Source organism: Oikopleura dioica, chromosome 2 (assembly GCF_907165135.1).
Source record: "Oikopleura dioica chromosome 2, OKI2018_I68_1.0, whole genome shotgun sequence".
In the NCBI taxonomy this organism is placed as follows: domain Eukaryota; kingdom Metazoa; phylum Chordata; class Appendicularia; order Copelata; family Oikopleuridae; genus Oikopleura; species Oikopleura dioica.
Genome location: NC_137292.1, coordinates 2371626 through 2385963, shown reverse-complemented (window position 1 = coordinate 2385963; position 14338 = coordinate 2371626). Strand labels below are relative to the sequence as shown.

The window sequence follows — 14338 nt, the reverse complement described above, 5'->3', positions numbered from 1 at the left end:
CAACTTAGTAGGTATAATAATTTTTTCAATGTTTGTCGCAACATGTGCAAATTGCGACTGCAACGGCAAACTTTATCAAAAGAAGAAGAAAATATGGCTTATTCCTTTTCGAGAAACCGCGAGAAAAAGCAAGAAAGTGGACGACAAAAAGACATTCAATTTGGCAGAGCATGGGTTCAGCACTAATACACAATTGAAAGTCTATCTTTCCACTGCATCTATTTTTTGGTTTATTGTGATTCTCTCGGCAAATTTTATCAATTTTGAAAGGACAAGATTCAAGCCCGGTGTTGGTTCTTTCTGTGTTCGGCAATTCAAGACATGTATATCTGATCGTTCTGGGCTCATATTTATTAAATAGAAATAATCGTTATTGATATATAATGAGAAAAGAGAATCCGATGCCTGCAAGAAGTTTTATGATGAACGCAATATTTTGAGAAAAATGAGCCCTGATTAGTGACTGGAATGCATGCGCCTCGGAGATGTACAATTGTGCTGATTTTTCGAACATAAATTATGGAAATTTCACCTTTCCTGATCAGCCAATCAAGCTCCGACACCCGAATATAGTACAAAAATCATTCGATGCTTCAAAAAACGCAGCAAATCGAAATATGTGTCTCCTTACTGCGCATCTATCAAAAAACTTGTGCGAAAACTTGGGGATTGATGACTAAGTTCGTAGGGACTAGGTTCGTGGGACTAGGTTCGTAGGGGGTTATGCCAAAGTATGCAAGATGGGGTATGGTTTCCTCTCTATAAGGAACAATGTGGTGCGACTAGGTTCGTGGGACTAGGTTCGTAGGGGTGCTAGGTTCGTGGGTTTTGAAATAAGAGATTTTTCTATAAGTATTACAAGTATTATAAAAATTATAAATTTTTTTTAATAAGGAACAATTGAGTGCGACAAGGTTCGTGGGATTAGGTTCGTGAGTTTTGAAATTTTTTTTTTATAAGGAACAATTGAGTGCGACTAGGTTCGTGGGACTAGGTTCGTGGGTTTTGAAATTTTTTTTTATAAGGAAAAGGGGGGTGCGACTAGGTTCGTGGGACTAGGTTCGTGAAGACTAGGTTCGTGAAGACTAGGTTCGTGGGACTAGGTTCGTGAAGACTAGGTTCGTGAAGACTAGGTTCGTGGGACTAGGTTCGTGAAGATTAGGTTCGTGAAGACTAGGTTCGTGAGACTAGGTTCGTGGGACTAGGTTCGCGGGTTGTAAAATTGGGTAAAGTTGAATGGTAAAAAAATGACTTTCCCACCCCCACCCCCAAAATAAGCCGCTAGGCTCTTTAACTGAATTTCTATGTTAGCGCTGAATAACAATGGTTGCCTTAGAAGAGTTGGTGATAACTATAACGGAATTATTTAGCAAGCTAACCTAGTCCCACGAACCTAGTCTTCACGAACCTAGTCCCACGAACCTAGTCGCACCCCCTTTTCCTTATAAAAAATTTCAAAACCCACGAACCTAGTCCCACGAACCTAGTCGCACATATTTTTTCCTTATAGAATAAAAATTCTAACCAATCAAAAACCCCCGAACCTTTATTTAGATAACAATATTATATTATATGATCATATAATTACAATACATATATACAATTATATATAAATAAATATATACATATAAATAACACTTACTCATTACAAATAAAAATATACATATAAAATCAAAAACTCACGAACCTAGTCCCACGAACCACGTTTTCCAGCCAGACACCCACGAACCTAGTCCCACGAACCTAGTCCCCACGAACTTAGTCATCCCACACAAAACTTGTGCTTCGAAAGCGATTTTTCTTATGCCGACGATCGCTTTAAATACACACCTGAATCAAAAGAAATAGACAGTTCCTGGAAGTCATACAATCACCAAGAAAATAAAGAATGCCTAGATATTTGCATGGTTGCAGCAGATATGGAAGTAAAAGATGACTGTCCCTTCGAGAGCAGGTGTCCAGATGGCTGTCCTTGTCCAGGATACGAGTGCGTTGAAGATATACCGGACTTTTCTTTGGGTGTTCTCGAAAAACTAAATGGGGAAAAGAACCTGTTAGATTTTTGTACAAGATGTCCGTCAATAAAACTTTTTTTTTCCAAGGACCGCTTTTAACTACAAACCTTTTTACCTTATTATTTATTTGAAAAAGCCAGGATTTAAGAAAAACAAATTTTGACAAATGCTCTCCAAAATTCTCGTTCAACAATGTCACATTGTCAATGTGTATTGTTTGGTTCAAAGGGGGCTTCTATCTAATTCAACAAGTAAGCGATAACGTGGTGGACCGTCACGTGATTATTTGGAAACTCACAAAAGACGAACAGCTGAAGAAGATCGCTGTCATAAAAATAAGAGACGATTTAGTTTTAGGCGATCTCTGTGGAAGTGGATTCTACCAGAGAGTGGTAAAAAATGAAGTCTTGCAGGATGAAGAGAGAATTATCTTCTGCTCAGTATATGACAGCCATGATATTTGTTACAGTCTGTTGGTTGAAGGAGAAAATGCAGCACTTGGAACGGTCTACAATCGACCTTTTCGGACAGTTCATCGGAATAACTTCTACTCGGAAAATGTTGCGCTTAAACTCAACAATCATTTTGTGAGTGTTTCCCTTTTTAATGAGTGATTGAGTGTGACTTTATTAAGAATATTTTTACGATAACAAAACGATACCCTTCAAGTGTTATTTATCTCTATTCCTTTGATGGAGTGGCTGGATATGCTGGTCATGCTTGGTCAGAAACAAGGAATTACTTTCCCTCTCATTTTCGTATGAATTATTTTTACGTGGTTTTTTAAATGCATTTATTTTAGGAGGAGATTTCGGGGCTGGTGGCTTTGATCATCTTATAACAGCATTTCCTGACATCGAAGGAATCATTTTTGCAACTCGTTCGGAATATTCTTTTAATGGCATTACCACTCATATGATTCAAATTCAGCGACTCTACAAAAATAATTGGTTCTATCTCGGCCATACTTCTTTTCGCCGAAAGAGTTTTAGTTACTTTCAATCCAGAACAACGGTGTTTGAAAATATGTTTCTCATTCAAGGGCAAATAATTCTTGGGGAAACAATTTCTGATAGTTGCATCTTACAAAATCCATGCCCAAAATCACCACCGAATTTCTTTCTCTTCGACCAAGAAACAAAAAAATTTAACCTTCAAGATATTATTGTCTATTTTGATGGCTTTTCTTCTTTCGATATAATTGCAAGTTTTTAGTTATTCAGTTAAATTTGCTGCGTTGTCTCTGCTCTGAAATGATTTCATGTCAAATTTTATGATCAAATAATAAAATAAGACTCTTCATGACTTTCTCTGCATATTTATACGATGCTCAAATCTTTTGTGGAACGTCTTTCGGGCCGGTTGTATTTGCGCAAATTCAGTTCCAAAAAGCTCTATTTGGTACAACTTTCTGCATCACAGATCAGAGAAAGAGATATGAAGATTTCAGGTCTTCTTTTATGCGGTTTAGCCGTGGCAAAAGAAGGCCATGAGGACTCCAAAATGCATCCGGAAACGAGAATTGATTCGACAAAGACTTGGCCTCAAGTTGAGGAAACATCTGGTCGTTTTCTTTGCGAGATGATTTTAAACATTATTTTCAGAATACTGGCGGTCTTTTACACAAAAAACTCTTCGTGAAAACGCTCGAAAGATTCAAAACAAGTCCAAGGCGAAAAATGCCATTCTCCTTATTGGCGACGGGATGGGAGTTCCATCCGTGACCGCCGGACGAATTTTGGACAACGGCGAGGCGCATGTTTCTCAAATGGACTCGTTGGACTATTCTGGTTTGATAAAAACGTACAATGTCGATCAGCAGACACCGGATTCTGCTGGAACTGCTACTGCGTATCTTTGCGGAGTCAAGGGAAGAGCGGGAACCCTTGGGGTGAATGCGGCCGTGGCGCGTAGGGACTGCAGTAATGTGAACGAAAATCAGCTCGAGAGCGTTCTCGAAAAGGCGAAGAGAGCAGGTAATGCTTCAGCTGACCTTTTCGTCGGAGTCCTTATTCAATCGACCTTGTAGGGAAATCAGTAGGAATCGTAACTACAACTTACATGCAGCATGCTTCTCCAGGAGCTGCTTATTCCAAAATCGCGCATCGAAGCTGGTACTCTGATAAGAAAATGGCTGAGGACTCAGATCTTATCAATGGAGACTGCGATGTAAGATGCTTTCGTTGAAAAAGATAATCGTATCTTCAGGATATCTCCTTGCAACTCTACAATGCATCACCAAATATCGACGTCATCTTTGGAGGAGGAAAGCGATACTTGGAGGACCGAAACGACGGTAGAAATTTCACGCAAGATTGGATTAATGATGAAAGCGTCAATATTGTTTTTGATAAAGATCAATTAGATCAAGTTGACCTCGATGACGGAAGGAAACTCATTGGCTTTTTTGCCAGCGGGCATTTGGAGTATGATCTTGACCGGTAAGAGTACGATTTCTCCCTTTTTACCATTTTTATAAGTGTTTCGAAAACAAATCAACCCTCTCTTGAAAAGATGACAGAAATTGCGATCAAGAAGCTGAGCAAGAACCCAAACGGATTCTATCTTTTCGTCGAGGGTGGAAAAATTGACCATGGTCATCATAAAGCCTCTCCATTTCTTGCGCTGCATGAATGGGTTGCCTTCGATAGAGGTTAAAATGAAAAAGTGATTCTGATAAATGATTGATTTAGCGGTCGGAAAAGCCATCGAGCTTACGAACAAAAATGAGACCCTGATATCAGGAAGAGTTTTTTTTTATCAAAGGTGTCTTGTACTCTTTTGAGAATGGTCCCCTTTTCATAGCAAGGGCCTTTTTTGATGTAAACTCCTCTCAGTCTCCGCTGATCATTCTCATGTCTTCTCTTTTGGAGGCTACGCTCCTCGTGGAGCCAGTCTCTTCGGCCTTGGAGCGGATTTTGTCGACACTTATGACAACGAATCTGTCTTTGTTATCGGCTACGGAAACGGTCCGGGATTTGACGACTACCTACAAACAAATTCCAGCAGCCAATGCGAACGGAAACCTCCTTCAACAATGACGGTAGCTTATTTTAGAATACCTATCTAAAGTAGACAAATTGCAGGCGGACTTCACTGTTGGAGTAGATGGAAGAATTCCAGATATTGAGCGAACATGGCCAACAGCTCAGGAGACCGATTCTGAAACGCATGGTGGAGAAGATGTGCCAATTTTCGCGGCTGGTCCTTGGGCTCATCTTCTTACAGGTTTGATTTTTTATATGATTTTTCTCGCTAAAAATGATTTGAAGGAGTAAACGAGCAGACTTTGGTTGCAGAGGTCGCTGAATTTGCCATGTGCGTCGGTAACTACCAGGAAGAAGAGCACTGTAAATCTGAAGGGCAAATTGCTCAAGCTTCCGTCCTTTGCTTCTTGATTTTATCTTATTTCTATTAATAAAAGCTTTTAATTTGAGTTGTTCTCTGCTTATTGGCTCTTTCGGTAAGAAAAAAATAATGTGTTTTTGTATTTATTTAGTTCTCGGGCCAGTAGCCCATCACATATTTTTGCATAAAAATCTGATGTTCTAACGATTCCAAGTAGTTCTCCATGATTGTAGAATCGAATATCCGCCACGGGTCGTAATCTTTCTCTAACTTATAATGAGAAATCAATAGTTCATGAGCGAAAGTCTGGTATAAAAGAGAAAATAATAGGCAGAACATTTTAATAATGAGAATTGATCAAAATTATGCGTTCTTTTTATGTCTTGTTTATCGATTAAACTGTCGTTTTTATCAGGAGAGCAGTCAATTGTTATTAGTTTCTGCATGCATTACCGTATTCGTCCAAAAAATTAATTTTAGGGGCACTCTTTATGATCTTCTCGAAAAACCTCTTGGAAAATTTTGAAATCGACGACCCTTCGCCGATTCATCTGGGAGGAGGACTTGTTGGAGTTTTCTTGACGCCGATTTTCAACCATGATTTGTAAGAAATCATTTTTTTCCAAAGAAAATAACACCTATAAAGCTATTTTGAACAAAGATTAGATGATCTTTCTAAAAAACCCAGATTTTCTAAAGTGAGTTAATCTGGTGCTGTCAAACCGCTGAATTCCAACTCTCCTGCATAGAGCATAGCGCGACCTTTTTCAAACCTAGGCATTTTTTCTCGCTGATTTCAATCAAACCAAGTAACACGAGCCAAAAATGAGACTCTCAACTTTTGGTGTTTTTGCTTCCCTGGCAGCGGGGCAGTACAATCCGTCGGCTCAGAACGGGCTAGAGAAAATTGTAGCGGATGTTAAGGAGAAGTGCTTCAGCTACATTGATACAGGTAGATACAGTACTTCAAGGCCAAAACATCGAATAAAAATCGATTATTTTAGCTCTTTCCTGTGAACCACCAAGCTCGAAGGCTTCGAAAATGAAGCATCGAATCGGAAAAGTCCTCGACGATGCCATTTGGCACCACTCGCGAGGGAAATGCGAGCCAGATGCTTCGAGAAAACGACGTTCTGATGATGCAGATTCCAGTTTTAGCGACTCTACTAGCAGCGAATCAAGCGATGTGGAGATTTATATCGATTATGAGGAGGATTTGGACGATTTGATGATGCTTGGTTTGCAACGAGCTGGAAGCTCAAATTTGAAGTAAGACTAAGAAAAGTACCCTCGGGCGTATGAAAGGCGCACTCGCCTCAGGGCAAGCCTGGTTAGCTCAGTCGGTAGAGCGTTGGACTCTTAATCCAACGGTCGCGGGTTCGAGCCCCGCATTAGGCTTACTTTTTCTCAACCTTTTTTTCAGGCTGATCAATAGACTTCAAGCTCAATGCAGTAAATTCGTCGAGAAATTCACTGAATCAGATGGTATGCATTTCTCTGTCATATTTGCAATAATTCTGCTCTAGAAATTGCTGATTGCGGTAAACAAGGAGCTTGGAAAAAGCGAATCGAGTGGTTGGTCGAAGTCGTTGGAATCATGAAGAATATTTGCTTGAAAGCTAGTTCTGACTCGATTGGGTATTAAAAAAGAATATTTATGTTTATTTCTCTGTCATTGTATCTGTTTTATTCAGTTTGCAAAAAATTGTTTCCTTCAGAAATGGGAATTTTTAGTGTTCCGAGATTTTTGAGCAGCGGGTTTGTGTATCGAAATCCATCAAACATATTTTGGACGATATTCTTTTGTTCAGCGCGTTTTCGATCTCCAGATTCGTAGAAATGGTCTTCTTTGAGAAGTTTGCCGATGACTTTCATGTTTTGCGATTGATGCTGAAGAGTTTCAGAGTAGGAGAGGATGAAGTTTTTGAAATCGAGAGTCGTTGGCGTTGTCTTCGAAATAGATTTTCAACTGATTTAATAGAAGCATTTTGCAAAAGTTATTGATTTTAAATCTTTCCTGATAATTGATATCCGAATCATTGTGCTTCTTTCGTATGTTTGAATCGATGGCGAATCTCGAAGCAATTGTTGTCTCATCGACATTTCTCTGAAAGACTCTTGCGTTCTCTAGCCTGTTTTTGGCCTCATTTCTTCTCTCCATTTCATCGGGAGTGATTTTCCTTTTCTTTGGAAAAAGTCTCTTTAAAAACAGCATGAATCAAAATTTCGCAGACAAGCTTGAAAAATGAATAGTGTATTATCAACAAGATTTTCAGACGGTCATAAATCTCGGAATTTGTCGGACAGATAGTGTCCTACTTTTTTCTGCTACTTACCTCAAACTTTTTAAAAATTAAAAAGACTTTCTATGGGCAAAGCCCAAAGAAATACGTTTTTTTTGCTCTCAAGAATCGTTTCTCTTAGAAACTACATTCTCTGAAAAGTCGGTTATATATGTAAATATACAGCGACATCTACAAGACAATGATGTTTCATCAAGAAGAATCTAGAATAAGCCAAATAAGTCGTCCTTCCGACTCTTTCATCATAAACGATCAAATCGAGCCGATGTTTGCCCTGAGTCAGACTGACTAAACAATGTTATGAGCTTTTTCTTTGTTCGAGTTTTATGATCTAATCGTATATCAAATCATCAAAAACATGTGAAGACTTGAAATCAAAGAATTTTGTTGTAAAGCCTTCTGCGTCAGGAGCATCTCAAATATATTTTTGTAAATTTTGAACAGGCAGTATAAATAATCTTGATTCTGCATCTCCAGCTCCATACGTGATCCAAAGCTCATCATCAACCCTTGTCATATCGGACACAAAAACAATCTTATTCTTCGACAGATAGTTGTCTCTGTACTGCTTTTTCTCTTGATTTAATTTTTCAAATTTTTCATCGATTTCGTATACGAGCGGGAGGGGTTTGAAGCCCGAGCTGGTTATTTGGAAGGATTCGTAGTCGGTGGAAATCCTCATTTTGAAGAAATAATTGATATAAACACGCGAATCGTCATTTTCTGGTGCAAAGTGACAGTGTAAGATTCCCAGAAATTCTTCGTTGTTCAATCTTAAAAAGATTTTATTCCTACTTTTGCCTCATACAATCGGCTAACCTAATCAAAGGAGAAGAACCATGTAGAGAAATCTTCTTATTCGCTTCCTCAGCGTCGATTTTTGCGATTTCGGCGACGCTTCTGAAAGTGTCTTCGAATTTCCCAACGGTTGGAAATATTTTGAAGTCAACCTCTGAGGCTGTTGTGTTCACAACAATCAGTTCTGGATAAAAACTGTAAATAAAAATCTCTTCCTCTGCGTTTTCATCATCAATTGGCGTCCAATTTCTTTCAATATCCCATTTTCCCAAGCTGATTTCGCTTAATTTTCTAGCTGCATTCATGATTTCAAGGTTTTTGGATAGTTCTGCCATCCAAAGCCCCCGTTTGATATCGCCAAAGCACGGTTGAAAAGGTTCTTTGTTCTGATTTCGAGCATTGAAGAGTATTTTCAGCGTATTTTTCTGAGAAATAATTCTTGGATCCTGAAGACCGTGGCCTCCATCAATCCAATCAGGATCCATTTCGCAGTCGTAGGAATCCTCGAAGGGCTGGAAGGGGACAAGTTTCGTGACAAGCCCATTTCTGTCTAGCTGCGCTAGAATGAGGGAGTTGTTCTTGCGCCATTCGGAACGGCCGTTTTTAAAATTTGGGTTCGAATCTTTGAACAACCAGTTGACTCGTAAAACGGTGAGAACTGAGAAATAGAGTCTTTATCAAAATTTCAAAGGCTTTCTACCTGATCCGTTGATATATTTAATTCCAGGATTGAAAACCCTGAACTCGTCTTTAATCAAATCATTCTCTTCATATTGAAATTTAACATCAATTTCTTCTTTATATTGGTCTCTTATTTCGTCGTGTTTTCGTCGCCAAATGATGAATAAAATAATGAATAAAGGAACAAGAATGCTGATTCTTATGATTCTATTCATTCGAAGTCAATGAACTCCAAACTACGCTAGAATCAACATGACTGAAAATTGTAATCATTGCCGAAGCGCATCGCCTTCGGGCAAAAATTGTTCAGTTTCAAAATTAAAGGAAGTTTAAGGCATCGAAAAGAACTTGTTCAAGATGCTCTTGAATATCTTTTCCGGGGCAAAAGAGAAACAATGAAATTTTACGATCATGAGTGGCGACTTTGTTTGAGAAAAAGAGATAAATACAAATAAGCTGCGTTTCTTTTAAAACCACTTTATCAGTAGAGATAATCGGACAAAATGACGAAATATTTTGAAGGAAATTATCCAATTGACACATCAATCGGACTTTTAGGTAATTTTTTTCTAAATTTTCCGGTAACAAAAATCATCAAGCATGTCATAATGGTACAAACGATCTTGCTCTTCCTAAAGATATAAGAAACTCGACAACATGTAAACCATCCGAGCTTCCAGGGTTCGTGAATGGATTCTTGATATTTCTATGGATAATGATGGCAGCGTGCTTATTGATGCTACTGTTTGTTATTTATTATTTGGTCTTTATGAAAAGAGGGAAAGAGAAAGTTTTGAAGATCAAAAGCCAGGTACTTATCCTCCTCCAGTTTGACACAAAAAAATCTAGCGGGAAGAAGAAACAGCCGCAAGCACTCGTTTTTCGTACATTTTTATGGGAATCCGAGTTTATGGATCGCTTCTCTTTCCCCTCATCTCTCTCATCATCGACTACATCTCCGACTTTGCCTACATCAATGCTCTTCTCATCGACTTTCCACTCGATTCGACATATATTCATCTTCAAAAACCCGCGATAGCAGCAATGGTTGTCTATGAAATCTTCGCGATCATAGCATTTCCTTTGACAGCTGCAACGATGCTGATCTGGTTGAATACTAGAGAAGGCTTTTACGAAGATATTCAGCAGAAAATGCTGGTTTCTTCTATTGCATATTTGCTCGACGATGGTCCAGAGACAATTTTACAGTACTATTTCATCGACAAATTCAGTGGAACTGACTATTTCTACCCCGACGGCTTTGAGACGACGAAAAATTCAGCGATCTTGATGAGCTCAATCGTTACTTTTTCCCTCGCGCTTTTCAGCTTCATCAGATTGACGCTTCGATACAAGGATTTGATCAAAGAGCAGCGAGAAAGTAAAGTGAAATTTGGAAAGGATGAAATGAAGATGCTGGGACAGTACTTTTTCATCACTGTTCTACCACTTGTCATAAGCTGCTTGAGAGTTGCAGCTACGAAATATCAACTCGATGATAGAAAAAGTTATGTCGACGGCTGCTTGGAATATTCTATCGAAGAAATCGATGACAGGTTGATCATTCTAGCAATATGAATATGTCAGTGACTTTTTTGTTAAGTTCTCACGTTGCAACAGTTCTTCAACCTCAACTCTTCAAATTTGACTGCTGGATAGGAATCGACTATTTTCTTATTTTCGGTGGACTCATTGGAATTTTTGCAAATCTTGGCTTTGTAGCTTGGTACTTTCTTTCATGAGATTTCCGTGAAGAAATAAATTTTCAAACCATGGACGTTTTTGTTGCTATATGTTTATCTCAATTTATTTGCGATAAAGCTCAAGCGAGGGAAATTCAGATACTGGCAGTTCGATAGAATTCTCTTGATTACTTTTCATTTCCGTGCAGCGATAGTAGACCCAATCTTTAGTACAGGCTTTCAAAATACGAGCGCTAGAAATGAAGTTTGTAAGTGGCAAATTTTAATAATTCGAAAGCCGGTCCTAGTTGTCGACCATTTTTCTCCAGCGAAAAAATAATCTTCGTATATTCAACTTTTGAGAGCAACTCTTCTGAAACATCGATTTCGATCCTCTTCTCAGTTGGAAAATAATGCCATCGGCCGTATTTAACTCCTGCTAGTTTTCGAACATCTTTCTTTTGGATACAGACCTGTCTAAGAGATGGTAAATTTGTGATAATGCGTTTGTATCCCGTGTCATTAGAGAAAATCTTGCGCATAATGAATTTGGGTTCTTCCGCAGAGCAGACGACAATGACAAGATTGTCCGGATAGAATCGTAAATATCTCCGGTAGGTCACGTGTTGAGCGATATTTGTCCATCCTCGCTGCTCTCCCTCACGCCAATAGCTTTGTTTCCCGACGTACACTCCATCTGATAGATTTGGCTGAAGATGAATCATGAACATTGTTTTTTTTCAATCTGTCTTTACGGTACCTTAGGAGTATTCAGATAGCATGTCTTATAGTTCCCATGAATTTTGAAAAGTTCAGTAAGCGTTTCTTCATCAAAAAAGTTCCTACAGGCGACTTTCCAAAGCTTTTCATCCTCAGCTTGGTTGTACAGAAATTTACAGACAAGGGAGAGCTTCCCAATCGAAATCAAATGCCCACTCGATGCCAAACATCGCATGACTTTTTCAATCACTTCTGTCGGAAAATCGACGAGGCTTGGTCGACTTGGAACTTGTGCCAAGAAATCTGGATTGTCGAAAAATGCACCAGTGTTTTTTGTCCCGCCGGTGGAGATTTTTAGCGATTCGAGGTTTTTGTTGAGGTCCTCTTCGAGATTTGTTTTTGAAACTTTTTCGTAATCGCCGCCAAAGACGGGCTTGACTCGTTCAGGTCGGAACTGACGGACTTTCGAAAAAACGTCAGGGTCGAGTTTTTCTGCGCGGCTGTAGAAATTGATAGCTTTCCCGAGATCACCATCTGCTTCGTATGCTTCCGCCTGAATTACAGTTAGAAATTGACCTGTTTACAGATAAACTGAAATGATAAAGGGTGGAAGAAGGGTCTGATCTCTAGAATTTACTTTGTTTTTTGGTACTCTATTTCTGTACGAAGTTAAAAATAGTGTTTTTCTTGGTTAAAGCCATCAATCAACCTGGACCTAACGAATGGTTAACCTTCATAAATAGGTTAAAAACGAGTTGATATTTACCTGTAGCCATAAATCTATCGCATTTGTCTGTTTCTTCTCGCTCAATTCTTTCTTCCACTCGTTTCTGAAGCTCTCTAACGAAGTCATTCTTCAATTTTCTGACAAATTATTAGATTTTTCGATTTTGAAATTATAGCGACCTTGCGCAATGTAAAAATAAACAGCGCTTATTGGCTAAGGCGAGGGAGGCGCTGTTTTCGAAAAGTTAGATCGTTCCGGCGGAGGCTTTCTTCCTTGATTTCAGCGATTTAAGATTTCTCGAATGCGAAATTAATAGAAAATCAACATCATCTCTAGATTCTAGAGTCTAGAATTGTGTTGTCAACAGTAGAAGGTTGTTTCTTCCTTAACTTCACTTTTTTGGCGCTATTTTGAGGGTGTTTTCGAGTAAAATCTCTCGAATGCAAAAATTCCAAGAAAAAAAACATCAGCTCTAGAATTGTTGTTCACTTCTGCAAAAATCCTATTTTGACTCTCAGTTGCATTTCTTCTCACCTACAGGTAAGACGAAAAATAATTCTTTACTTTTTCTTCATTGAAATTTAAAGTCATGACCGTCGTAACCGAACAACCAACTGTCTCTGCTCAGGGAGGTCAGTGGAAATCCCCCGTCACTGGATGAACGGATAGAAATTCAAATTTGAATTTACATAATTTTTAACTATTATTTTTTTATGAATTATGTCGACGATTTTTATCCGAAAAAAGATGCTTTGACGATTGCGGTCTTTTGGTTAAATCCTATTTCTGTGGACTTTGTCTTTTCGACAAGATCGAAACCGCCTCTGGAGGAAGCAATGGTTTCTTGAAGCTCATTTGCTGCCCTTGCCTCATCGAGTTCTGGTTGTGCCAGCAGCGAAAGCGAGTTCGAGAATCGCAAGGAATCGAAGGCACCCCAGCAAAGTAAGAATCAAGCTTTATATTCTCGAACTAATTCTTTTCCAGCGATTTCTTGATGTCAATGTTCTGCGGCGCCTGCGTCATGCTCCAGCTCGCCAAGCAGTTGGATGTCCAGCCTTGCTAAAAGAAGACCCAAGAGAAGAATTTTCGCAATTCTTGTTCACTCAATAAATACTCTTTCTTTCTAAAATCACTGTATTCGATCAAGATCTACGGCAATTGCTGATCTTGAGAACGTTTTTGTTTGTTTATTTGTCAGGAGTAGCAGTAGAAGGTGTTCTAGAAGATTTCGAGTTTCGGTTGCCTGAGTTTTGAACGTCTTTGAGATTGGGAAGGCAGCAGTAGAGGATTTTCTTCAGAAATTTGCCTATCAACTAGGGTCGGCAAAAGATCTCGAAATTTTTTTTGTTCAAATTTCCTCATCTTTGAATTTCAATAAGGACTTTGCCCACCCTAGAGCAGTAGAAAAATGACGCTCACAAGAATCTAAACTCATTTCTCAATGAAAAAATTGCTCAAATCTTTCAAATTCGCCGGTGAAACTCGTCTCAACCAACGTCAAGTCGGATACTTACGAAGGTGCCGCAAATTTTCATGATTTCAAGAAAAGAATTCTCTTTTTCATTCACATACACTCCTGGCATCTTCCTTCTTCGAACTTCGAACAAGCAAAAATGAGGGGATCATTTTTAGACACCGCAACTCAGCAGCCCTGGCGATGTCCAAGTTGCTAGTTCCGGTCGAATTCTAGAGGCAAGGACACGTTAAACTTTGACACTTTCAATCCATGATTTATTGTTTTGATTTATTAGTAATACCAACTCTTCTAAAAAGCAAAAATTGTGTAAGAAAGAGGGTGGAGTATCATTATCTAACATTGCGGTTTCCTTTAAGTCAGTAGTGTTTGGTGTAATCTTGGACAGGTGGTGTCCACGTGCCGTTGATTGAGCACGTCTTTCCAACGTGTTGAACTGATTATGTAAGCTGACAGCGTCTTGACATTTCGCGAGCGTCCAAAGACTTCCAACTCGAGCGTCTTCCGTCAGTTCAATCAACTCGAAGACAAAATAATAATCAAAAGGACAAAAAGTCTTGGTCCAAAATTATTAATTCGCTGAGCAAATG

General features: G+C 38.9%; 6 protein-coding genes and 1 non-coding gene across 7 annotated transcripts; 5 read left to right on the top strand and 2 right to left on the bottom strand.

The window, feature by feature from the left end:
* Positions 1–2823: 2823 nt before the first annotated feature.
* LOC145698197 (alkaline phosphatase-like) lies at positions 2824–5451 on the top strand. Its single transcript, XM_081775398.1, has 9 exons — positions 2824–3579; positions 3620–3991; positions 4045–4184; positions 4224–4456; positions 4496–4668; positions 4709–4759; positions 4853–5058; positions 5102–5243; positions 5288–5451. Exons 1-9 carry the CDS (start codon positions 3342–3344, stop codon positions 5431–5433), a joined length of 1701 nt encoding a protein of 566 aa, XP_081631524.1. The 5' UTR covers positions 2824–3341; the 3' UTR covers positions 5434–5451.
* Positions 5452–6182: 731 nt separating this feature from the next.
* Positions 6183–7090, top strand: LOC145697493 (uncharacterized). The gene is made up of 4 exons (XM_081774705.1): positions 6183–6315; positions 6368–6632; positions 6787–6848; positions 6890–7090. The coding sequence occupies exons 1-4, from the start codon at positions 6189–6191 to the stop codon at positions 7006–7008; spliced, it is 573 nt and encodes a 190-aa protein (XP_081630831.1). The 5' UTR covers positions 6183–6188; the 3' UTR covers positions 7009–7090.
* On the top strand, positions 6689–6761 carry TRNAK-CUU (transfer RNA lysine (anticodon CUU)). Its single transcript has one exon. It is a non-coding gene; the product is annotated as a tRNA-Lys (tRNA).
* Positions 7091–8071: 981 nt separating the features above from the next.
* On the bottom strand, positions 8072–9606 carry LOC145699303 (uncharacterized). Its single transcript, XM_081776572.1, has 3 exons — positions 9165–9606; positions 8486–9122; positions 8072–8439 (listed from the first exon to the last, which is right to left on the bottom strand). Exons 1-3 carry the CDS (start codon positions 9358–9360, stop codon positions 8082–8084), a joined length of 1191 nt encoding a protein of 396 aa, XP_081632698.1. The 5' UTR covers positions 9361–9606; the 3' UTR covers positions 8072–8081.
* LOC145699304 (uncharacterized) lies at positions 9431–10922 on the top strand. Its single transcript, XM_081776574.1, has 4 exons — positions 9431–9703; positions 9745–9956; positions 9995–10701; positions 10749–10922. The coding sequence occupies exons 1-4, from the start codon at positions 9649–9651 to the stop codon at positions 10885–10887; spliced, it is 1113 nt and encodes a 370-aa protein (XP_081632700.1). The 5' UTR covers positions 9431–9648; the 3' UTR covers positions 10888–10922.
* A 5-nt stretch (positions 10923–10927) lies between these two features.
* Positions 10928–12454, bottom strand: LOC145699305 (F-box only protein 9-like). Its single transcript, XM_081776575.1, has 3 exons — positions 12314–12454; positions 11588–12100; positions 10928–11537 (listed from the first exon to the last, which is right to left on the bottom strand). The coding sequence occupies exons 1-3, from the start codon at positions 12398–12400 to the stop codon at positions 11082–11084; spliced, it is 1056 nt and encodes a 351-aa protein (XP_081632701.1). The 5' UTR covers positions 12401–12454; the 3' UTR covers positions 10928–11081.
* Positions 12455–12863: 409 nt separating this feature from the next.
* LOC145697590 (cornifelin homolog) lies at positions 12864–13383 on the top strand. The gene is made up of 3 exons (XM_081774811.1): positions 12864–12910; positions 13022–13216; positions 13259–13383. Exons 1-3 carry the CDS (start codon positions 12864–12866, stop codon positions 13335–13337), a joined length of 321 nt encoding a protein of 106 aa, XP_081630937.1. The 3' UTR covers positions 13338–13383.
* Positions 13384–14338: the final 955 nt, after the last annotated feature.